This window comes from Brachycentrus maculatus, unplaced genomic scaffold, assembly GCF_059751285.1.
Source record: "Brachycentrus maculatus isolate JH-2025_06_01 unplaced genomic scaffold, ASM5975128v1 h1tg000238l, whole genome shotgun sequence".
NCBI lineage: Eukaryota > Metazoa > Arthropoda > Insecta > Trichoptera > Brachycentridae > Brachycentrus > Brachycentrus maculatus.
In genome coordinates this window covers 1,495,044-1,519,692 of record NW_028280989.1, presented here as the reverse complement: position 1 = coordinate 1,519,692, position 24,649 = coordinate 1,495,044, and the positions used below count along the sequence as shown (strand labels likewise).

At 33.8% G+C, this 24,649-nt stretch overlaps 2 protein-coding genes across 4 annotated transcripts in view; one reads left to right on the top strand and one right to left on the bottom strand.

Annotated features, from left to right (window-relative positions):
• The window catches only part of LOC148306554 (uncharacterized), a 459,678-nt gene that overhangs the window by 1,476 nt on the left and 433,553 nt on the right, over positions 1 to 24,649 (bottom strand). For all 3 annotated transcript variants that reach the window (XM_088264798.1, XM_088264799.1, XM_088264800.1), the window contains 6 exons: positions 10,625 to 10,882; positions 7,045 to 7,177; positions 5,926 to 6,513; positions 2,697 to 5,208; positions 1,832 to 1,973; positions 714 to 870 (listed from right to left, as the gene is read on the bottom strand). In XM_088264798.1, coding sequence (XP_088120924.1) covers positions 714 to 870; positions 1,832 to 1,973; positions 2,697 to 5,208; positions 5,926 to 6,513; positions 7,045 to 7,177; positions 10,625 to 10,882 — 3,790 coding nt within the window. The remainder of the gene's footprint in view (positions 1 to 713; positions 871 to 1,831; positions 1,974 to 2,696; positions 5,209 to 5,925; positions 6,514 to 7,044; positions 7,178 to 10,624; positions 10,883 to 24,649) is intronic.
• Positions 1 to 24,649, top strand: part of LOC148306559 (leukocyte surface antigen CD53-like) — a 234,979-nt gene that overhangs the window by 58,119 nt on the left and 152,211 nt on the right. The window lies entirely within an intron of this gene.

Here is a 24,649-nt window from a genome sequence, read left to right as displayed (position 1 = left end):
AAATTATTATTAGGAACAAAATGATATGATTTTATATACAAATCATTGAAATGATATATATAAATTCTCCCATTATGTTTTACTTATTTTATTTTGTTCAAAAAATCAGCAGTGCCATGTAAAGTAAATCATTTACCAGGGTATTAAAACAAGTGTTTTGAAAAAGCACAATTCCTGCTCAGACGAAAATCACTAACAAATACTATGTGACCTTTTTGAATAGCACATAGCACTACCGTCCCGGGTCTAAAACACAGTAACAGCAAACACGTACTAAGGGGAAGAAGAATATAAAAAAAAAACTCTTCTGCAAAGGTATTTGCATTCTATCATTAGTTTGTACTGTGGCTTAGGCTCGAGACGGCCAAATACTCTTTATTATTCAAAATATGATAGACATTTAATAAATTAAGCTGCAAACTGGTTGCACAAAATTATCCCTTGTTTAGATGCTTTGGATGACAAATGTCGCCGTAGGTTCTTTTAGATATTATATTTTGCCTATATGTGGGCAAAAATAAATATAGGATATTCCTATCAAAATGTGGATTAAGACAAAATTATAATTTACAAGTAAATTTAGAAAAATAGATGGAAGGCAACTCCATAATCATATATGGCCATGTTTTATTACTAAATAAAATAAAATGTAATAGTCCATTCATACCTCACAAAAGATTAGTTAAAACATAGTTATTTAGATGTGTTTATACCTTTCTTCTGCCTCCTGTATCTGTGAAGGCGGTGTAATCTGGAATAGTCAGCTCTCTCATCTCCCGAGTCACTACTGAAGGAGCCAGCACATGAGGATGTTGGAGATGGAGAGCTATCACTAGATGCCAACATTACATCCAGCAAATTAGCACGAGCCTAAAAACATCAGTATAAATATTTTAAAATGATAAAAAAAAATACTTGAACCCGGATATCAACTATGTGAACAAGTAGCATTCTATGATTGCTATTACTGGATACGTTCACACACTCTGATCGTGCAATAGTTTCCAATCTAGCTATGGCTAGATTGGAAACGCTATGGCGTTCCTCTGAACACACTGCTAACAGCGGTATACACGGCAGAGTGAAAATTTTTGCGGATGTTGTGTGCACAAAAATAACAAAGTTGGAGAAGTTACGGATACATTAGTACATATTCACTTATGTAATGGATACTTAACTCTACATACACAGTCGCCCCTCAATATTTGCAGTTTTTTTATTTTTATATTCATTTTTTTCCATATGTCCAATGTTAGCGAAGTTATTTATTTTGAAATTTTTGAGCAATAAAATCAAAGCAACTTATTTTGCTGTATTTTATCTTCGAATATTTCCAAAATTCGCATAATCCATGAACTGATTATGTTTGGTATATATACAGTTTCTCAAATTGTGACCTTTTCTAAAAACACAACTCTAGCAAATATTGGCAGCCCATTGTGTTTTTAAAAAAATGCATTGGTTAAAATTCTTCTGAGGGGTTTCCAAATTAGAAGAAAAATTAAGAGTACAGTTAAGTAAAAAGCATTTTTTTCAGAGTCTTGTTTAAAAAAATGTAAATTATTGAAAAAAAAAGTTATGAGTGGTATAAATGCAAAACTTATGGGTAAATCAGAATTAAGTATTATTGTAATCTCTGGTCTGGTTACAATTGTAAGGCGATATGAGATTAAGTTAGATAAAGGTGATAGTGACATATTTGTTGTAACTTCAATCAACATCAACATTGTAGAACAACATGATGTTATTTATCGAATGTGAAACACTTCATCACGTATTTAGTTTTTTTCTTTTATTAAATACATAAAGTGTAAAATAAGTGTTACTTTACCTTTGGATCACTAAAGTCGATTTCTCTTTCGACATGTACCCAGCCAGTAGGACACCACAATGCCTTGTCCAGATTATTTGTCTGTACTGCTGGTGCTTCGTTATCACTATTTCCTATGCCATCTTCCCCTTTGCGGATCATTCTGGAAAAAAATAACTTCATTTAGGACAATAATTATTTCAAGTTGTCTTTCTAATTTTTTGAATTTGGTCACTAGTTCAAAGAATTCATTAAAGATGGAATAAATAAGCATTTAAGGTTAATAAGGTAATAAACAAAGCAGGCACGTCAGTGCGCCATTAAATTATTTTGTGTGGTCAAAAGCTGAAAGAAAAATTGTATAAAAGTATGAAGCAAATTAATTTCTTCATCTAATAATCTGAACCTGAGAAGCATATGGATACTATCCGAATGGAAATATCAAGAGAGTCCGTGTACATTCTTTTGCTAAAATGCAGTTATGGCTTTTGTAGATGCATTGTGTACAATTCAAAATTTCTTTATTCTTTTGTGGTAAGAGTTGCATTTATTAATAGCACAGAGATGTTCTATTAATAAACATGGCTATTAAGTATAGATTTTTGTATCAAAATAATTTCTTCAGATTATGGACTTGCAACTGTATGTATTTAGGCGTAGATATTATACCTACATCAGTTGAAGATCGCTATTAAGAAAAGGAACCAAATAATGTGTTTAAAATGGTGTGGTAACATGACAATATATAATTTTTAGTTGAATACATTTATAAATTATACCATCTAAAACAAGAGGAGGTGTTATATCATCTAAAAACAAGGAAGTCACTCGTAAACCAGTGGAGACAAAAAAAAAGACAGGTTGGTTAGGAATGATAGCTACTTACCGATTCAATTCATCGATAACATCTTTAGACGTGGCTGCTTCATGAAAGCTTACAATTCTGGAGTGAGAAGGACCTTGACTAACAATAATGTTCCCGGGAGAAATTTTGCATTCCTTGACCGAGCATTCACCGTTGCTGTCTGATTTTGGAACGATCTTGGCAGGTTCAGATACCGGAATTTTAGATTTAGCTTTAATGGGTATTTGAGATTTCCTAATAGCTGAACTTGCCGGCACAGGAATCTTACTCCGATCTGAAAGTATTTTCTTCTTAGATTTACAAATTTCCGTAGCCACAGTATCCGATGTTGATACACTAGTCGTCATGGAGTCGCTAGTTTGCGTTAGAGAATTTTCCATCCCAGCCTCTTCCTCTTCTAAAACGGTTACTAAGGGTCCATTTCCTCTTTTACAGGCATTCAACACTTCTTCCAATAAGGAGCTTTCTGTTTCATTTGATTGCAAAATAAAATCATTCAATGGAGAACCTTTATCAGTCGAAGCAGAGTCTGCCCCGCTAAAGTTAGCTTCTTGAGTACTATGTGTCGCTCCGCACCTTTCAGAACTTGAAGGAAGATCTTTTGATCCGTTTGCGCTAGCCGATTGAGAGGCAATATTTAACTGAACATTTTGAGCTTTTGATATACACGATGCAACAGATTCAATTTCTTCCGTACAAGAATTTGAGTTGAGTACCATATTGACATCATTGCTTTTATTTATTACATTCTTTTGATGAACTTTCAATAAATGTTGTTCGTCTATTTCATTTTCAGTTTCATGAAAGTCTCTGTTTGTGAAACCTTCTGAATCTGAAAAGAAATCTTCATTTTGGTTGTCAATAATTCGGGGTACTTTAGTTAAATCAGGAGACATATCACTATACATTGAATTAAAATCGTTACTTAAAATTATATCACAGGACTCATTTTCAGAATAAATGATTTCACTCGCTAAAGAATCGCGACAACTTCCTTCAGTGTACTTGATTTCATTTGAATGTTTGATGCTGTCATCAGAGTTGAAATCTTGACAGTCTATATATGGTGGAGGAAGCTCCCGAATTTCAGATATCGGCCGAGATGGTAAAGAATCAAGTTCTTCTCTGTTATGACAGTACTTTTGTTGTTCAGCTATAAAATTCAGTACATTTTGCAGAGCTTGTTCCCTTTCTTGTTTTAAAGTAAATTGGATGTCGGGCAATTTGAGCATTTGCCCGGTGAGTTCTTGTCCACCTCCACCGCCAGCACCGAGACCTCTAGAGGAGTTTGATGCTAGACTTTTAGTACTTTCAAATTTTACTAGTCTATAAAAATCTCTAGTAAAATCTGTACCGACAGCTGACGATTCAGGTTCATCGCTATAGCCGCTCATTGCTGCACTTGATCTTTTAGATGCATCATTATCGGCTAAGTTGTCATTATTGTAAAAACATTCATTACTAATACAACAGTCTTCCGAGTTTTCTATACTAGACCAACTTCCCCCTGGTGAAGGGAGTCCGGAATTTTCCATAGGTGGATAAGGCCAGTGAGCTTCATCTCTTTTATGATTTTCTGAATCATTTTCTAATGACAATGGTGCAAATTTATCACTCGCAGTGTCTAACATATAACTTGAATTATTCCATAAACATTCGCTCACATCTTCTTCTAATTCTAAGGTATTGTTTTCTTGGATACTCGGTAATGTAGATAATGATATTTGGCCAGGAGTTAATGCGTCACTTAGCATGGAATTTCTCTTCCAATTGTTTTCTTGCAGATCTTCACACGAAAGGTTGAGACTCCAATCTTCCATTTCAGCTTGGTCATACTCCAAGTCCAATAGATCTCTATGTTGTTGCTGAAGAGCCGACCGCGTGTCATCTAACTGGAGCCATTGTTGAACGTATTCCGCATCGTACTGACAACCTTCTACTTGTTCATCAATATTGCTAACCCACGAGTTTCGACTCGGCGGAATAGTTTCTAAAGTGTCAATAGGTACAGAAGGTGGCGAAACGAGACTTGCCGTTCCTCTAGTTCTTCGTAATGGGTGATTCTTCTTTTCTCTTTGTAAAATTGGCATAACATCTAATAGAATCATACTGGGAGAACTCGGACTGGAGAAGGTGAAGCAGTTCTCGCCGCATTGTGTGGCACTAGTGGTTAGTTTCAGGCATAGATTAGAATCCGAGAAGCTACGCATAATATGTTGGAAAGGGTTGATGCTTTTTGTTGGAGGATAACTATTTCTCGGGTTAAAACTCAATGCGATGTTTATGGGAATATATAATATTTCCTGATCCATTTTGTCTTCTACTATGATCGAATTATTGATATTTAGCAAAACTTGATTCTCCGCTTCATCAGAAGCTTCCTTCAGGTCTTCAAGTTCTCTATTGGGTTCTCCTTGTCTACAAGGGTCTGCTTGAACATCGCTCGACATTGTCGAATAACCTTCGTCTCTGTTTCCACTTTCTGGTGACTCAACAGTTACTTCCTCTTCTGTTGATTGGTGTGGTAAATTATCTAGAATTAGATAAATAAATTTTCATTATTTTTTATGACAAATTATTTCTTGTTAATAACTTTTTACGTTGCAATTTAATTTTTAACAAAGTTATCTAAATAATCAATATTTTGACCCGCAATACCTTAGTTAGCGTCATGGACTCAGAGGTGTTAGGTTCAACCTCACAACTTAATTCTAATTTTCAAATAAAAGCTTTACCTGAAGATTGTTTGACATGCCACAAAGCTAAATACTGTTTGAACATGATCACTCTCACAAGAGTGAGAGTGATCATGTTTTTGAATCTTAAAATTAACCTGCCTGGGAGTATGGCCGTACATGGTCGTCCAAACATAAATTTCCTCAAAGGAGTATGGGCATACATGAACATCTGCACTTCTAACTAAAGCCTGGTGACATTTATTTCTAAAATAGCACTTGTACTGCCATTTGTAGTTGTATTGAAACACTAAAATCACACTGCAGATTATTTTTATGTTTTACTCACGACTTTTTGTCTAAAACAAAGGTTGTGCGACGTCAATGAAAATACATGAAATAAAACATTGATAATTTTGATATACCATAAATCGTGTTTCCTGGTGTAAATATTTTATTCATTCAAGAAAATATGTTGAACAAAAAGAAAAAAAACCCCAGATACAGTTTTGTCTGCAGAAACTCACTCCCTGGCAGGTTAAATTGAGATAATATGTGTATAAACAAATATTTACCAGGAAGAGTTTGTGACAGTCGATGTAAACAGTGTGAGAGCATGGTGGGAGGGGGCACTTTGAGGTTCAGGGTCAGAGGTCGCTCCGGGGGCGCCCACAGCGAAGGGTCCACCGCCCTCAGGGCTTGCAGTAGGCTGTGCGGAGTGACCTCGATCCCCTTGAGCTCCGTCCACAACTCGCTCAGGATCTGATGTCGCCTTTTGTCCTCGGCTGACAACTGGTACGAATGATGGGTTACACAAACACTCATCAAATCACCCAACGGTTCATCTTTGAAAGATATAATCGAGTTGGCACTGCACAGTCTATTTCCGCAGGACGGAATTATAATGTTCCCCGCTGAAAAGCGTTTATTGTCATTATTGTACTGCTTTCCGGGGGTATCCGTGGTAGAGTTTATATCGTCATTACTTTTATAGAGTCTATTGTTCTTCTGAACTAGTTTCTCTCTCGAAGAGAGTCCAGTTTGATAATTCACTTTGTTTAAGAGTATGTTATCTATCGGAGTCGAGGTAAACTCTGTAGAGTTGAGACTAGATATTGCGGCGCCACTGCAGCAGTGGTTCAGTCCAATTTGTAATTCTTGCGCTGAAAAGAGATAAAATAATTAAAATTATTAATTCAAAATGAAGCCGAGAAAAGGGATGTAAAAAGGATTATATACCAATAAATAAAATATTAATAATATCGGATATCTTAAACATAACGGAAAATCATTTTTGTAGGAGAAAGGACAAAAATTGCAACAAAAAAAATAAGTACCTATGTCTTAATATGTGTTAAATAATGCTGGATTTGATCCACTTATTTATAGTTATTTTGGACAAACACGCGTATTATCACTTGCGACATTTTTTACAATTTATTTATTTATTTATAATTTCAAAATTTCAGCAATGTGGTAGTTGGATGTAGGTAGTGGGTAGTGGGTGGTGGGTAGTGGGTAGTAAATAGTGGCTATTAAGAGATGAGTAGTGGGTAGGGTGTAATGGGTAGTGGGTAGTGCGTAGTGGGTAGTGTGTAGTAGGTAATAGATAGTGGGTAGTGGGTAGGGTGTAGCGGGTGGTAGGTAGTGGGCAGTGCGTAGCAGATATTGGGTGGTGGGTAGCAGTTACTGACCAGGGTCGGGCGAGGCAGGGGAGGGCGCCGCCCGGGGACGCAGCTGCCGCAGCAGGAGCGCCCCCAGGCTCCGGTTCTGCGCCTCCAGCTCCCGGGCACGCGAGCTCAGCCGAGACAGCTCCTCTCGTAGCCCCTGCAATTTCATTCGATGCATTTACTACTAATAATAATAAAACCCTTATCCGCACCCCAATGGTGCATGGGGCACTGCTTCATATAAACGCAGTGTTATCTTGATCATTTACACATGAAGGAAAGGTGATCCGCTTCAGGTACCAGTCCAGGGTAATATTGAATAAATATTACAGTGATTATATTTATTTGACCCCCCTGGGAATCGAACCCGGGACCTCCAGAACGGTAGCCGAGCGTGCTGACCATTACACTACGAGGCGGACAAAAAATCCCATTTACTACTAGTGAACAGTAAAATCGCAACTACAACGATCTGATGGGCTCACACACGCTCGTATACGTTCAGCGAGCATGTTGGTCTACCAAGTTGGTGACAACATGCTCGAACTTTTGGGGGTACGACGAGCGTCGCATCGCTCGGTTCCATTGCATCGGATGGATGCGGCGTTGACTTGTTAACACGTTAAACGCCATGGGGGGCACCGGTGTCCTCGCCTGTGTTGTACCACAGCGCCATGGGGGGCACCAGTGACCTCAATCAAGAGCTTCATTAAAAAAAAGTAACTGTGGAACCCATCGTCAAATCAAAAAATTAAATAAATGCATTATATTATTAAAATACGTAAATTACCGAATTTTTTTTTAAATGTGAATTTCTAAAATGACAATGTGTTGACGTTTGACGTGTTAAGCATATAAATTGAATTAGACTATCACAATGTAAAATTAAATAACATAAAGTTAAATTTTGTAAATCAATAAAAAAACTAACTGCCATTAACGCCAAAAAGGAGCTGAATGTAAAATGTATAAAATTGAATGGAAAGTGTTGTAAATAGAACATCTTTTGGAAATTGATTTTTCTGTCTTACAGTAAACGGTAATAATAAAAATAATAATGAATTCACATTTTCTAAAAAGTACACATGCAATCGAAATATTGTGGTTCACCTGCTTTTTGTTGGATTAAATTTAGCATAAAATATTATGATGGTATTTTATTATTTAGCTGATTTATCAAAATAAAAGTAAAAGTTCGAGCTATGTTATATACTATAATTATGTTCGTATATAGTACAGAACAAATATGTTGTGTCGGATTGTGGTCCCGTGGTTAGAGTGGCGGAATCTTAAGTCAGAGTTTCTCGGTTCGAACCCACTATACCACAATGTGATACATATTTCAAATAATGAGCCGCTTAGGCTCATAAAAAAGTATGAAATTGAAGTGTTTTTGTATTAAATAAAAACACCAATATTTTGTATTAAAAGTAAATAAATAAAAAAGAAAAATTTAAAGCGCTCTTGGGACGATATTTCGTGAAAATGGTGCTACATGAAAGACCTAAATACGTATTATTATTATTAAAAGTAGGAAATAAATATTTGGCTACTTTCTTACACGACTCTACTAGGAATCGTGGTTGCGATTAACAAAGTTAATCATATTAATACTCGGAATACAGCCTCGCAGTTAAGCTGTGTTTAACAGTTAATTATACTAATTAATGGGCAGGGCGTTAGCTCGGTTTAAATTAAGACGCATTACTGTCTTCCACAGTTCAAGGGTTTCCCCATCGCGGTTTTTACCAGCAACAGCCCCGGCGACCGGCCTTATAGAACTTAGGGTTACAAGATTACATTATTGGGATCGAATGACGCACGATATGCTAACACATATCCTCAAATAAAGTACTTTCGAAAACGAACATGGAATATTTTAATGTTAAATAGTTATATAGGATTTTTATTCATACAATATAAGAATTTTAATGGCCAAAATTAAAATTCCTGTCATTTTACGTATTTCAAAATCAACTGGACATAGTTTTCAAAGACTCAAAAATATCCAAAAACGTTTTGTCGATGCATGAAAATATCTAATTTTTTAAAAATATATGAATAGATATGTAGAAGATAAATAAATTATCATTCATATATATAATATAAGGATTATTTCTAACAACCATTATGTTCAATCGGTAGAGAATCAATAATGATTACAAGTCAGAAAATTGGTTGACATTTTAGGTTATTTTCGCGCAACGATTGTTATCAGTGATAACCTCAGGGAGAAGTGTTTATCTCCGTATTGTAGTAGTTAGCGCGTTTGACTACTGTGCCTACTGGAGGTCTCGAAAAATAAATGTCGGTGATCTGTCCCTCTAATATTGATTCAATATCACCCTAGACTGGTATCTGAAGCGCAGGACTTGTTTTCATATAATTAACGATAAAAAAACTGGGTCGAAACGATGGAGTACCCATGTACCATTTGGTGCGGATTACGGGAAAATAAAAAAAAGTAGCAAAAAAATTACAACTATTTATTTAAAGAGTAAATGCCCAAAATGTGGGGAATTTTGCAAGTTTTCACCACATATCTCATCACAGATCCGTCCTTTATTGACCAACTAACGGAAGGGCTCGTCAGTAGGAGCAGGAAGTGGAACTAGGCCGCTTACGAGAACTCACGCTATGCGCTTAGCATCAAACTTGTAGGTGGCAGTTTCGATTCCACTCCGCCTAATCCAACATTATCGCGCGACTTACGGCCGGATTATCATGAGGTCGGGGTTACTGGCGTTAGTTACTGCCTCCGGTAGGCTTAATGCTTCGGCCCGCTGCCATCTACGGAATTTATCACCACAAAGGACTGCCCACAGTGCACCGCTACATTCATTATATGATTAGTTTAGCGGATGTGGAATGCATCAATAACATGTTGAGTATTCACGAGCGGGCAACCTGATGGCCGTGGGGATAAAATTGAAAGGAAAACAACAAAATTGATCACTTGTACGTACATTATATTTTAGATGTTACGTACCATGGCGTTATGAAATATATAGAACGCATTTCTTGTGCTTGAATTTGAAGTTGTTGCCTGTAGTAAACGTTCACTGACATAGTTCATGATAAAATTCAGATACTTTATTCGAAAAAAAAATACCGAGAAAAATTTTTTTCTTCTAAAAATCTGATATTTGTTGTCGTTTTTCTTTCGTATTTTCGATGCAGAAAAAAACAGTCAAAGAGTATTGTGGAATTGCATTATGATTGCTAAATAAGGAGTTAACTAAAGCCATTTATTTACAATTTGTTCGAAACTTACGACTACCTATAATGTAAAAGAAAATGCTTTGTATTGATAGTCGTTTGATCATTAAGTACGTGAACAAAGTGCGACAGACTCCTGAATATAAGAATGTCAAGGGGTCAGCAGTACCAACAATACTGACGTAATCAAACGATACTTGGTAAAAAGTTCTCATGAAAACTATTTGGTTGGAAGTTGGAAAATACCTTTCAGTAACAAGTCGCTGATAGATACAATACAAAATAGAAATGTGTGCAGTAAGCAACGTTTAAACAATATTTTTTTATGGATACGGTTTTTTTTTTTCATTTTGCACTACTGATCTCGAAAAATCTGTATTCTTACCTTTTGTGATAGTAGCGCTCTCACAACTTGGTTGGCAACGTCGTCTAGGCAGCGTTCGTATTGCTTCTTCTGGGGATCTGGACTGGCTTGGTCGCGGGTGACCTGGTCACCAGGCGCCTGGGTTGGAGTTGCTGGGTTGGTAGTTGCCACTTGGTTGGCAGTCGTCTGAGTTGCTTGTAGTGTAGCAATTTGGTTCCGTAGGGTTTCGTTTTCTGCGCTCAGTTTTGAAAGTGACGTTTGGTAGTGGATGCTGCGGGCCTGAAAAAGCAAGTATAGACAAATTATATAACCATTTCGTTTCAAGAATCTTATATTAGTTCTGATTGCAAAAGAGAGTGCCTAAACTGATTTACGATACTAAACACAATGTTTGAATGAAAACATAAACATAAAATGTTTATATTTTGAAATAACTATTACATATTTAAAATTTAGAAATTAAAAATATAAAAGACACAAACACTCTAAAAAATAATCTAAACGAACACTTAAAAAATATAATACAGACTATATAATAAAAAAAAAAACTAAACAAGACAACTCCCTCGTACCGCATAAAAATAAATGTTCCGTAGTAATACATTTTTTAAATGTATAACATGTCACTAACTGTAAAAAAAGAAGAAAAAAGTCCCTGTCCAAGCACAACAGCTCAGTCTCTTTTTTGGAGAGCGCAACTAAATTTATAAGATTGTATTAAGTAAAAATGTATAGAAATTGTATAAAAATGTAACTCTATTAAATCAATAAAAAAATATATATATTTACTATAAATATCGGTCATCTTTAAAAAAAAAATTAAAGTTATATCTGGCTTAAACGACAATTTCTTCATTGTGAATTTAATTTAAATTATTTGTTCATCCTTTAGGTATTGATTGAGTATTTTAGAGATTTTCTCAATAAATAAATGATAAACTGTGGAGTTGTACTTAAAGTTATACAAATTGTGGAGTTTTACTTAAAGATTTTATGCAATAAAAAGATGTTAGATAATAAAAACGTGTTGTTGAAAATTCCTTAGACAGACTTGCACGTGACAAGTGCCAACTACAGACATTTCAACCTTTTCAAAAAAATCTTAAAACCGCTTAAAAAGAGGGTGATTTTTTTCAGCTTTTATATAAAATATATACATAATTCAAACAGATGATTTAAATTAGGGGAGGATATTACGCAACCGCCTATTTGCAGTATTCTAACTTGCTTCGGTGGAAACGGTTTTATGAGGGGTAGAGGGTGATATCCACCCCCAATATGTGCAGACTATACCGAGAGTACTTGCGTATATACTTTTACAGTCCGGTAAGTATTATAGCTATGAGATTATAGTGGACGACCCCCCGTGGCAGACAACACATTGATTAAATTTATAATGCATATGAATATTGCACAGTAATGTGAGAGATTTTTATCCAATCGTTAAGGTCGTCATTGATTTGTTATGAATGTTACGTCGTCAGTAAATCCGTTTTGAAAAATATTTTTCATCACAGACAGTTGATTTTTACGACATTTGCATTAAAAATAGAAACATTTATAAAAACTAAAAATAATAAAGACTGAAGTACAGAAGAATCTCAAATTTTCGTTATCGATTAAACCGGATTGCGAGTTAGCTAGGGATAGTGAAAAATACTTTTTATGATCCCTTAGCTTACTCGTAATACACTAACATCAACAAGTAACAATAAAAATGTATATTTTTAATATTACTTTCAATCGGTCAATCGTTAAGATACGATTTTCTTATTAAACTGATAGTTCGAGATATATCTATTTAAATGTAATATATTGATATCTTTTTGGTTTTAGGTAAACAACAACAGTTATTTTGATAGACATAACATAAAGTTTAAGTTTTGGCAAGTGACGAGGAAAGGAGTGAGAGGAGGTGAAGGGTGCAGAAGGTTGAGTGAGGGAGGAGGAAGGGCAAGAAACGGCGCAGGGAGGTCTCCCCTTCGCGGTTTACTACAAACAAGGGGCCATTTAAAAGCTTCCGATGGTTCACGGTCAGCAAACCGCCAACAAAAATATCTCTTTGAGGACATTTTCCGAGAAATCGTCATATTTGCGAGAGTACTTCCCATCCCATATTTATACTAACCTTTGAATCATGAAGTAAATAAGCATTGCTAATGAATTAGTCAGATTTTGGATGGAAATATATATTTGCTTAGTCAAAACAGGCCAAATCAAGTTTCGCAAAAATAGCCTTCACCGGAACAATGGGAATATAATGATATACTCGTGTACGTATAACAAAAATACGTAGACCTTGATTCGATTTTTTAAATTTGTTTTAACTAAACTAAATTACAATAAATGAAGTTTATCAAGAATATATGAGGAAAATAAAGAAAAACCTTTTCAAAATTGCGCATTTTACAATATTTTCAGCCTCGAGTTCTAAAAACATATTTTTTTAAACAGACAACAAGATGTTAAAGTCCATCCGCACCTAGCATATTTTACAGTTTACAAATGTGTGCTGACGTCGAGAATTTCCCCGAACCTTTGTGTTTCCTGAATCTAAGGAACAGTGTGAAAAATCTATGTGTAATAAAAATAAATATAAGGTCAACAAAGAGCTCGATAATCTAAGTTTTGTTAAAAGCCTTTCGGATTGAAAGCTTCCGCGTCAAGTATTAGAGGCCATTATCAGAAAATGACTTTGTTGCCAAATATACGTACGTTGGATTTCACGAACAGAAAAGCTTTTATAGTTTTGATAGCCCTTTTTAAATCCCTCGCCGTGGATATATTAATGACTCTTTCATGTCGGAAGGGTTTCGGTTAGTGTGCACGCCCCGCGCGGGTACTGCGCCCCCGCCGAGGTTCGGGCTCGCACGCCCGAGGCTTGAATTATTGCGAAAAGGGGGCTGTTATTGTGTATTTAAAATGGAAAACCCCTCCAAATGGCTGCACTGATACATGTGTAGGACAGTCCTCACAATACGGTTTTATTTGACAACCATCCAATGTAAATACATGACGGAATTAAGGTACGTACCGCGAATTATTTATATACACGAATATGAAAAAATAAATGATTTGTACAAAAAATATTTTATTTGAATGACATACTAAATTTACTATAAGATGTAGTTAATATTTATATTACACAGTACAAAGAAGAATACTATGAGTTCAATTTCACTTAGATGTTAAAATGAAGTAAATTTTTAATATCGTAGTCGTACAGGAGAAAGTGACCAACTAACAATACGTAAAATGTTCAGGAGGGCCATTTAAGTCACTTTTGCTTGGCAAGAAAATAAACATCAATGCAGTTAGTCATTTTTAACAAGTCAATTACTTTAACTTCTAAGTTTAAAATCCTTTGGGATTTTTTTCAGGGCAATATTAAGCTAGTAAGATTTCAAATAGTCAATGATCACGTTTTTGTAAAAAATGCACTTGGTCACTTTCTCTTGTATGACTACGATATGAAATAATTTAATATAAATAATTATCTTGTTGAACAAGTCATACCTCGATAAACAAATTAATATATGATAGTCAATTTGTGGTAATAAAGTCTTAAGTTTGAGATTAAATATCATATATTTATTTGTTTATCATTGATGAAAGTAAAATATTGTGGTTACTTTGTCTTCTCTAAAATGCAATTAGAACAATATTAATCAGCAAATGATGCCATACTAGGCAACCATACAATTTTTAACTAATTAACTTTACAAATACCAACACTCTTAAAAATATTTTATTTAGTAATTTCTTGGCTATGCCACAAATATATCCCTGAGCATCATCACGTGCTTGCGTTAAGTATATTTCCGTTTTTAAAATAGTTTTTTCCCACCAGTACGTCATTCGTTTTTTATTGTTGGTTTACAAAAATCTATTTATTTTTAACAAAAATAAAATCTAAAAAAAAGTACGCATAACATCCCTAATGTTGGGTGAATGACTTTCAAGAACACACAAACTGAGAAATTACTTTAAATTTAGTCAATAAAATGTACCTCCTCCATTCACTGCAAGGTTTTCCGATTGCGCAGGTCTTGTGATTAAGCTAGTCATTTCGACATTTTTACGGTTCTTTTCATCATTACTAGCGCTAATAGATTTTAAAATAAACGATTTAAGCAATAATTACCACATCATTAGTTAGTATGCAACATAATTTTATCCTAACAATTAATTTGGTGTGGTAAACAATTACAATTGTAAATTTATTTCAGTATTTATGTATATAGAAGCTTTTGTTTCAGTAATTTGGTACGGTCTAGGACAAGATTTTGGGCGAGTATTCTATTCTGTCTTAATTTTTATACGAATGATTATTAATTAACTCTTCGATCGATCAATGCTTTGTTTTACTCGTATACTCATAAAGTTGTCACGAAAAAACAATGATTATTATTAAATACACAATAGTGTATTTTACGTGATAAAACACTTTCACGCCCTTAAAGCACGTAATTTATTATTTAGCTCATATTATGCATTCATCGTGTTACATACAATACACGCCGACATATAATTATGACGACTGTCATTAACGATAAATTTCGTGATACCAGGTAAAACAACCAGACAAGGTGGCTACCCCGCCTTCTCATCCCTACGAGCGCAGACGGTGTGGTATGATTTTAATTGCAACGATTTAATTGCTAAAAAGACACGTCCAAACGTTGTCACCGCAGATGTTTATTTTATACATTGAAGTAACACGAACAAACGGGGGGTTCTATATGGCCCGGAGCTAAATAAGAGGAAGAGGGGACAGAGAGGGATGTAGCGGAGGGATGGTGCGTAGCTGTCTATATGTACAATTCGAAATCTTGATGGTGACAGCAGAGGGCTAATGAAGATGGCAAATTCCGACGCAGAACGGAAAAGTGGAATGTAAATAATTAGCATAATAAATAAATTGTCACGTAAAATATTGTAAATAGTAGAATACTACCATTATTTTTTTATTTTATTATTTCTGTATCCAATAGGATGCAGAAATAAATAATATACAGTTTAATTTAAGAGGTCATATCATAATTTTGATATTAATAAAATGTTCGCTTAGTTCTGAGTAGTTTTCAGTAGTTTTCAGTAAAATACTGATACTAAGTTGATATGTTACATTATAATACATCGAATATTGTACATTCAGTTACTGGATTTTCGTAGAAATTCAAACGAAGGTTGTGTTTTTCTCGGTTATTATGCAATGGGGTATATACTGCCGGATGTGTTAAATATCATATTTGTCGACATTGTCATCACATGAAAAAAACAGATATATACACAAAACATCTTTTTTAAATGACCACAGCAGGCAAGGTACAAAAAAGTCATTTCAACAGTTACAGAAATTTTGTTTTATAATAAAAATCTTTAAAAATATCATTGTTCTAATATCTCCTGCAATAGTAACTGATATGTCGGAAAATGCACCTCTAATTTACAGTTCGGTTTTCAGGAAAAAGCTTTGAGCGTTGTATTTTTGAAACATGGTCCGCACTTTCGGGAGCCATCATAAAATTATGTACGTCAAAATTTACGAAAAAAAACGAATTATATTAATACACGAGAAGGTATGATAATCGTCATATTTATTTTTACCTTCGTTGAAGTTAGCTACAAAAAAACTGCTTAATAATTATTTGCTTGGGGGAAAAATAGATTTGTTCATTGTAATAAATATCGAGTAACAGACCATAAACAAAATATAAAACTAAGGTTAATGTTTGTTTTACCTACTTAGATGACAGGATAATTTTCCAATCGTGCCGGTTTACTAGATGCTGTGTTGGTAGATTGCGGATGGAGCCTTTATTTGTTAAGTGCGCCACCGCGGGGACGGATTAACAAGGGAGAGTTTTGGGCTGTATTTAAAATGCGTATACAATTCATTTAGAGCGCGCTAAGAGGGTCATGAAACTCAGTTAAACCTGCCGTACAATGCTCGTGTAGATACCCCGTGCATGGCTGATTCGGGTAGCGAACACCTGTCGCCGATTTTCTCAGTAAATGCGTGTACTATTTTTTTCCCTCGGCTTACACACGCAAACTCAACACGACGGAGTGATATTTGCAAATTATTTCGGATTCCTTAAAGCGAGAGATATGATAATTTTGAACAGTTCAATTGTTACCAGGAAAATATTTATTTAACGTTTTGAAAGAGACAATAAATAATATTACTGTACGTAAATGGAGACCATTGAATTGATTTAATCGATAAATTTTGTGGGATAACAATATGGAAGTATTGTATGGACGCATATAAAATATCATAGTAGATTTTTGGTAAACACTATCATCAGAATTTTAAGCATGCACATATAAAAATTATAAATCGGTTATACCTTTTTAACTTATCTATAAAATTTCAGTTTATTTTTTTACAGATCTTTATGAAAATCGTACCAGCAAGCGGTCCGGTTGTGCAAAAAAGTACCGGATCGACGTCCTGCTCCGCTCTACCACTGTTTTTTTTTACGTTTTTAAACAAATTCAACAATTAAATAAAATTGTCTCGGATGAACTCAAATTAAACAAAGGTGAAGACGAAACATGAGCTCGGAAATTTTTTGAAGGAAATACGTAATTTATCATTTTTAAAACTCCGTATTTTTTGTGAAATGACATTTATTCTAAATTAATTTAATCGTTATTATAGTGATTACATTATGAGGTGATTATACCAAATGGAACTTAAATGAAGTTGGAGAACGATTATAAACCTTAAACGTTCGTGGTAAGGATTTTCTCTTAATACAACGGCTAAGCAAGAATACGTATTAGATGTAAGAAGATCACGTAATTCTGTAACGTATTCAATGAAATAACCCTTTCCCCAGGGTGGAAAATTAATCGTCCATAAATGACAAGGCGCAAAGTGTGTGGGTCTTGAGTGTTAATATAGATTGAGGGAGGTGAAAAATATAGACGTAATTATAGAAATATAGTTCCATGTTTACAGAGAGCTTCATCAATCATGAAGCATCTTCCATCACTAATATAAATATAAGCATCCTGCTGTCTACTGATGACATTCTTCGTTGATGTGGGATAACGGCATGCGATAAGGTAATTAAGAAGAATATAAAGAATGAAAAAATAACAAAAATATTTTGATTAATCACGAAGGGAATTGTGATTTTTTTATTATTTTGGAAACGACATTAAGCAAACCCAAAGAGTAGCAGGGCTAAAATAAATAAAAAAATCATGAGTTATAATACAAAATTAGCTGATTAAAAACAAACACTATGCAGGAAATTTATCTATTACATAATTGTGGATATAAAACGTATATTAATTTTGGTGTTCTTGGGTTTATTTGACCAAAAGCTAGTTTTATCGTTTTTTTATTCGTCAGACTAGTCAAGTCTGCAAGTGGATCAAATTATCAACATGTGATGAACTAATTTATAATATTTCATTTATATTTTATTTTTTGTGATAAAAAATAAAAATATACATAACTATGAATAGAGTATATGAGTAAGAGTAAGAAAATCGACAATCTGAAATCCTAAATATGATTTTCATCAAAAAAGCATTCAAATTATCATTAAAAAAAATTATAATTTGAATTACAAGTATAATCGACCAATAATTAACTAATTAGCGAAGTTTGGGTGATGATTTATTATTGTTTTTTGACATTTTTGGTACAAAATGCATCGAATTTAAAATTATATCAATCAACAGACGGTACAGAATTATTTGCGTTGTTGAATTGCAATAAACCGATGTATGTATGTATTGTACATTGTTTATGTTTCAAATTAAGTAAATTGAATGAGATGTTTTTTGAATGTTTTGGAGAAGGTCGTCAAGTTTATTTAAGCTTACTTTTTACCAACCTCACTAAGGAAAATGAGACCACTAAGAGTAACTTGTTTATATCAGGGCCTTAAAGTTGTGTTAAATCCGGCGAACTTAATCGTATCTCTGGAGTTGTACGGGATTAACTGATGATGGGTGTTTTCAGTTTGATCCCGAGGGGTGGTTTGATTTTGCTCATGGTTAGATCCTGAGATCTCAGGCCTCCATCCCTTGTCCCGTCCCTCGCAAGAAGGGCTGGTTATCCAATCAACCGCATAAATCAAAACTTCCTGCTTCCTTCCGCGAGGAAAAGTTACGCAACTTCCTTTTTGGGTCAAACTTCCAAATTTTAAGCTGAATTTAAGGCGCGTTTAGTTCAGATCACCGACAAATGCAGTATTGACTTTTTTATTTATTGAAAATTTAAGTAGATATTTTTTTATATTTTATGAAGTTCATTGCATCCCAAAAACAAGCATCAAATATCACGAATTAAATTAAAAAAATGATAGGCAAACATAAAAAGTCTGTTTAGAGTCTCGATTCGAAAAGGAAACCATATTTTACCTCCGTAGCAATAATTTTATGATAATACGAATCGACAACCAAATAAAAAAACCCAAAGTCATTAGAAATTATTGTCAAGAAGTAAAGTTGTTGTCTTGTTATTTTCATGTAATTTTCAATACACTTGTTAGCTACCTTAGTTAATAAAGAACTAATTACATAATTTTGAAATATTGTATATGCATTCAACATGCAAGTATTCAATATATACTCATAAAAGCCTCTACATTCACAGTCCAGTGGATAGCACGTTTTGTGATTGATTTGTATTTGACTCACATAGCATAGATATATGGCATAGATATAGCATAGCATAGATAAAACTTCATCGCCAGATGCAGGATTGAATGAAACATCAAGGAAAAGAATCCGAGCAGTATGAAAATATAATGTAAATAATTGGAAATTCCATGACATAGATAATATATTAAAATATGATGTAAACGACTCGTCCAAACTGGAAAATGTATGAGTCGTATTTCTAAAAACATTTCCTCAAATATTTGTCCCTGTTAAACATAATAAAACGGGCGCGGGGGTCGTATTAGGAAAGTCACGTGATCACCCCACATTAGAATACGCTGGCCATGATATTTCACGTTCCTCCCCTCTCCGTACCCCGAACATCCGATGGATATACCGTGTTTGTATTAAGTACGTAATACGCTTAATATTCCTTTCTCGGGCTTAGGGCAGATTTCACCGTCATCTCGCAGACTCCGGATAAGTTATTTGGTAAAACTAACCCTAACATCTATTCCTCTACCGTATCTTGTTGCTTATTGCTTTAATATTTCGTCCTTCTTTTTTGAAGGATGTTCAAGCGCCTACCTAGATGTCCCTGGGGTATTATAATTCCGGGTAATATAACACCGACTAGCTTTCAGGGTACAGGCTAAGTATTAAGTATGAGTTTTACTGGAGTTTTAATTTTTCACCTTCTCGGGGCATATTCACGACGAACACTTAGAAGGAAAAACGGATATCACAAAAAAGTATAATGTAAGACTCACAAGCTTAAACGCCATGATGTTTTTACCAAATACAAGAGAAAAATGCTTATTTGTAAAATATTTTGCTTTACTTTTCTTTAAGGTATCTAACCGGTTTAAGCCGATTGTAAAATCAGCCTCCATAGTGAGGTGGTTAGCACAATTAGCTACCATGTTGGAGGTCTCAGGTTCGATTTTCAGGGGGGGTCAAAATAAATCTAAAAGTTTGGTCATTCTAATATCTGACTCACAGAACTGATCACATTGCTTTCATTTAACGATTGATGAATAACTTAACGTTGCATCAATTCGATGGGGGTGCCCTTTGCACCACTGATTGCGAATAAAGGTCAAAAGATGAAAAAGGAGAAAGGTAAAATAATTGTTTTTATTTAACTCGTCAGAGTGTATAAATTGAAACAATGCTTTTCCTAAACCTCTATTCACACACATGGCGCATAGGACACCGCATCCGTTGACATGGTTTTGACTTGATAGCTAATTATATGAAGGTGACCTGTATTGCGGTCTAGAATCTTAAAAGTAGAAGTTAAATATATTTGAGATGCATGCATTTCATATGGTGAAGGAGCTCAGAGTGAAAAATATTACTACTATTTGGTAAGGAAAATGGAGGAGGAATAGAAGGTTCCTTTTCTTGTATAACTCTTTCATCAAAAGAAAATACCAACTATGTATACGAGTTTCTTGTGAATTATAACGCATAGGACAATATCTTCAATTAATTTTTAAATAAATTTATTTTAAATTAAATAAAAGTCATTGGACACTTTAGTAAGCAGCCCAGGGTAACTGAGACGTAATAATACGTCGGCTCCTCTTTTTCCCCTCTTTCAGACTTCGCCTACTCGACGCCCCGAGATCGATTGACGACGCTTTATTTCTTTTACCTATCATTATCATCAGCATATTATTATCCACGTCTTTATAAGAGCCCTTGATGTAGTATATTACGAAAATGGCGCTATTTAAATGATTAAAATTTATTATTATTATTATTACTAAAGCGACATTATAGTTAAATAATTAACAATGTATTTTTATTTAAAAAAAAATAATTACATTGCAATGAGTTTTCTAGTCTAAATATTATCAAATCATCACGCACCAGCGGTCCAGTAAATCAAATCACATAATTCCGGTTTATGTGGTTTTCTGTTTTAGACAAGCATTCAGAGCTTTGTTTGAAAACTAAATTAATCAAAATATTCATTTAGAAAATTATCTAAAATAATATTTAACATTCTAAATTGAATTATTTAAACATATTTTAATTTTTCCGTTAATATTTCTTAATTTTTTTTATTTTTCTTGTTTTTACATGTCTTTTTACATTATACACGTATCTTTATGGTTAATCTTTGAAAAAAATAATTAGCTTCATACCATAGTGTGTACTGTATTATATTGAGTAGTGCACAATCTTTACATAAGGCTTTTTGTTTATGTTTTGAATATGTAGAAATGAATGTATATCCCATGAAATAATGAGAAGTGAAATGAAAACATTAAAAAAAAAAAAATAAATAAAATTAGGCCGCAGAACTGAAACGACTGTTAAACAAGAAGAGACGTGTTTTTTTTTAAATATATTTTTTTATTTACATAAACTGTCGGTGGAGTTCTTTTTTCATACGTTTTTTATTGTTTTTATCTATTTGAACCTAATATACACACAACCAAAAGAGAGAATTTTTTTAAAAACTATTTTACAATTTTCATAGAATAAACCCTTGATCATTTACGCATTCCTTTATTTTGCCTTTATTTCATATTTTGTTTTGACCTCTAACCCGGTCGGCAACAAATTAAAAATTAAATTAGTATTCATAACGTTGGATGTCTTTAGATATTTGAGTATTGTGCGTTTTCTTTACCTATGCAATGGGCGCATTCGATGTACGTTAAATGATTCTTCAATCAGTCTTCAACTTTTGATAATATTAATTAAAAAATATATCGTTTGCGTTCTTTCATTTTCTGTACAGAAATCTCTGTCTGTCATCTATTGAACAATATGCACCCACCTGACTCAACTTTCGCTTCGTGGTGACCACAACCCTTCCCGTTTCCCTCCCCACCCCCGCCCCTGTCTCCGACCCCTATAGAATTAACAATCAATTAATGTCTGCCGTTCCCAGTACTACGTACTAATACCTACTGCACAGCTCACGGTGGCGCGGCACAGTACACCTGTCGCTTCCGACTATTCACTTAGTATTTAGTCATATATTACTAGGCTTTACGTGGTATATCACACATGTCATAGTAATACCTCGTATCTCTAATCCCACCAGTAATTTAAGGGGTAACTCGTAATCTGGCTGATTCAGTTTGCGATCGGCTGCGCGAGACGCATGATTTAAAAAAATATTGAAATCTGATTTATTTTTAATATACGAGTATTTTGAAAAATGTCTTTAACATTTTTTAAACTCTTTACCTTTCAACAACACTTCAATTTATTTTTTTATACAAAAACGGTATTTTAAGAAAGAAATCAATAACGTCAAATGTTACCTAGGTTGAAATTAACTTAAGTTGCGATTTATTGTATATTGGGCCTTAAAAGCGAATGTAAACTAAATTTTGGTCAGGAGTAAAAAAAAAACATCTGTCTAAAACTTTAAAGGTTGTCTAAAATTTTTTTACAAATCATTTTTCAATTTTAACGTACTCGAAGTCTCGTATTTTCAATTGATAGTAAATTAAAAGGTATTATCACATGGATTTGCATATTGCATCTATTTTTTTTACACCACGCAAGAATACGTAATTGCTTTTATTATATATTTTATTATAATACGTAAGAGTAATCTTTAGAAAGGTAGACGAGTAGTAAATTTAAAAACAGACTTTTTAAAAATCATTTATAATTTTTTTTACCATTACTAGCCATTATTTTAAACGCAATTATAAATCCAGTTATTTTTTCCCCAATTTAAATTAAACAAAAAATGTTTTTGAAATAAAACACCCATATAAAAGAGCGTTGTTGCATTAGATTTCCGAATAAAACTAGTAATTTGTTATCTCGTGTCATTATTTTGTTGTTTTGCCATACGATGTATTGTTTAGACACGAGAGAATTCGTATAGTGTGTAATGTGTCCTTAATGCGACATATTAATTATTTATTAAACACTGTCGAAGGAAATCTTACATTAAATTAGTTTATCTTAATTGGTTTTCTGAATATAAATTCGCTTGATTTATTTAATTTGAAATCGTATTTAATTCATTGAAATACATATTATCTGTATCATAAACGGTATTTTCAGTTCGATTATTTAAAATTTAGTCTTTTTTTTGAGGAATAACCCTCAAAGCCTCTACTTTTAGAAGCTTGTCTGCAAGTAGGATAGTAAGGATAGGGAAGGTTGATGTGAAAAACAAACATCCAGACCAGTACATAAAGTAAAAAATAATTTTAATTAAGTATTAATTTAGAATTTTTAGTACGAGTAGGCATGTATCTAATGTATTTAAAATGAGTGATCATTTTAAATTCATTGAGCGCAATAAAAGTGAGTACAGTGGAACCTCTCATAACGAGCATAATTCGTTCCAAAATCTTACTCGTTCTTTGTTTTAACTGTCACGGAAGTCCAGGCTCACAAGTGAATGTCGTGAAAAAGAAACTTGCCCTTTCTCTGTAACTCGTTAAGCGAAATGTCGCTCGTTAAGGTAGCAACTTTTTTACATTTTTTTGCTCATGCGAATTACTCGTTAAGAGAGGTTTTCGTTATAAAAGGTTCCACTGTATATTGAAGCTTAATTGTATGTGCTATACGATGCATAATTTCTCGTATTTGGACAATTTAACTTGGCATGCTAATGTGTGTTGGTGGCGTACAATTAGTGCGAGAGGTCGCTCAGTAACGAATCACCCAGGGTTGGTTAGGGTTGCTCACTAACAGACTACCCCGACTTAACACAAATCAATCATTTGCCATGTTCTAAGGATCCATTGTCTGAAATGAAAAGGCTTTACATAAATTCGCACCCGCATACACTCGTGTTGACCTTATGCATACTTATTCCTTTGTGTAGTCTGTTGTATGGAATTATTATAATATATTATACTAATATGAGCGTTAAAAATACGATAAGGAAAATGACCGATTCAAATTTATGATAAAAGGGTGTTACATTAAATGGGTGCGATATTTTAATAACTCTCAAAAGCATTATTGTGCACTAATAAAACAGAAATTAAATTAGTTAAATGTGCCAATGAAATTAGTTAAATGAAATGAATTAATTTCTTGATATTTCATATTAAAACTTATCTAAAACTGCCTCCAAATTATCGAAGTTACCACGTTTGGGTACTATGCTGGAAGTCCCGGATTCGATTCCTAGGGGGTCAAAAGCAGAAAAGGTATTTTTTCATTCTAACATTTACTTATTATTTGATGCAGTAGGTACTCTTTGCATTATTTAGTACATCTATTGGTAAGAAGAAGAATAAGAAAAATGCTGTTACAACATTTTATATGCATGTTTATATTATGGAATATTTATTTATTTATTTAACACTTCTTGTACAGAATATATGAACATTGGTGGGCTTATTGCTAAGAAACAATATCTTCTAACCAAAAAAGATAATTAATACTGGTCAAAGTTTGTAATTGGAG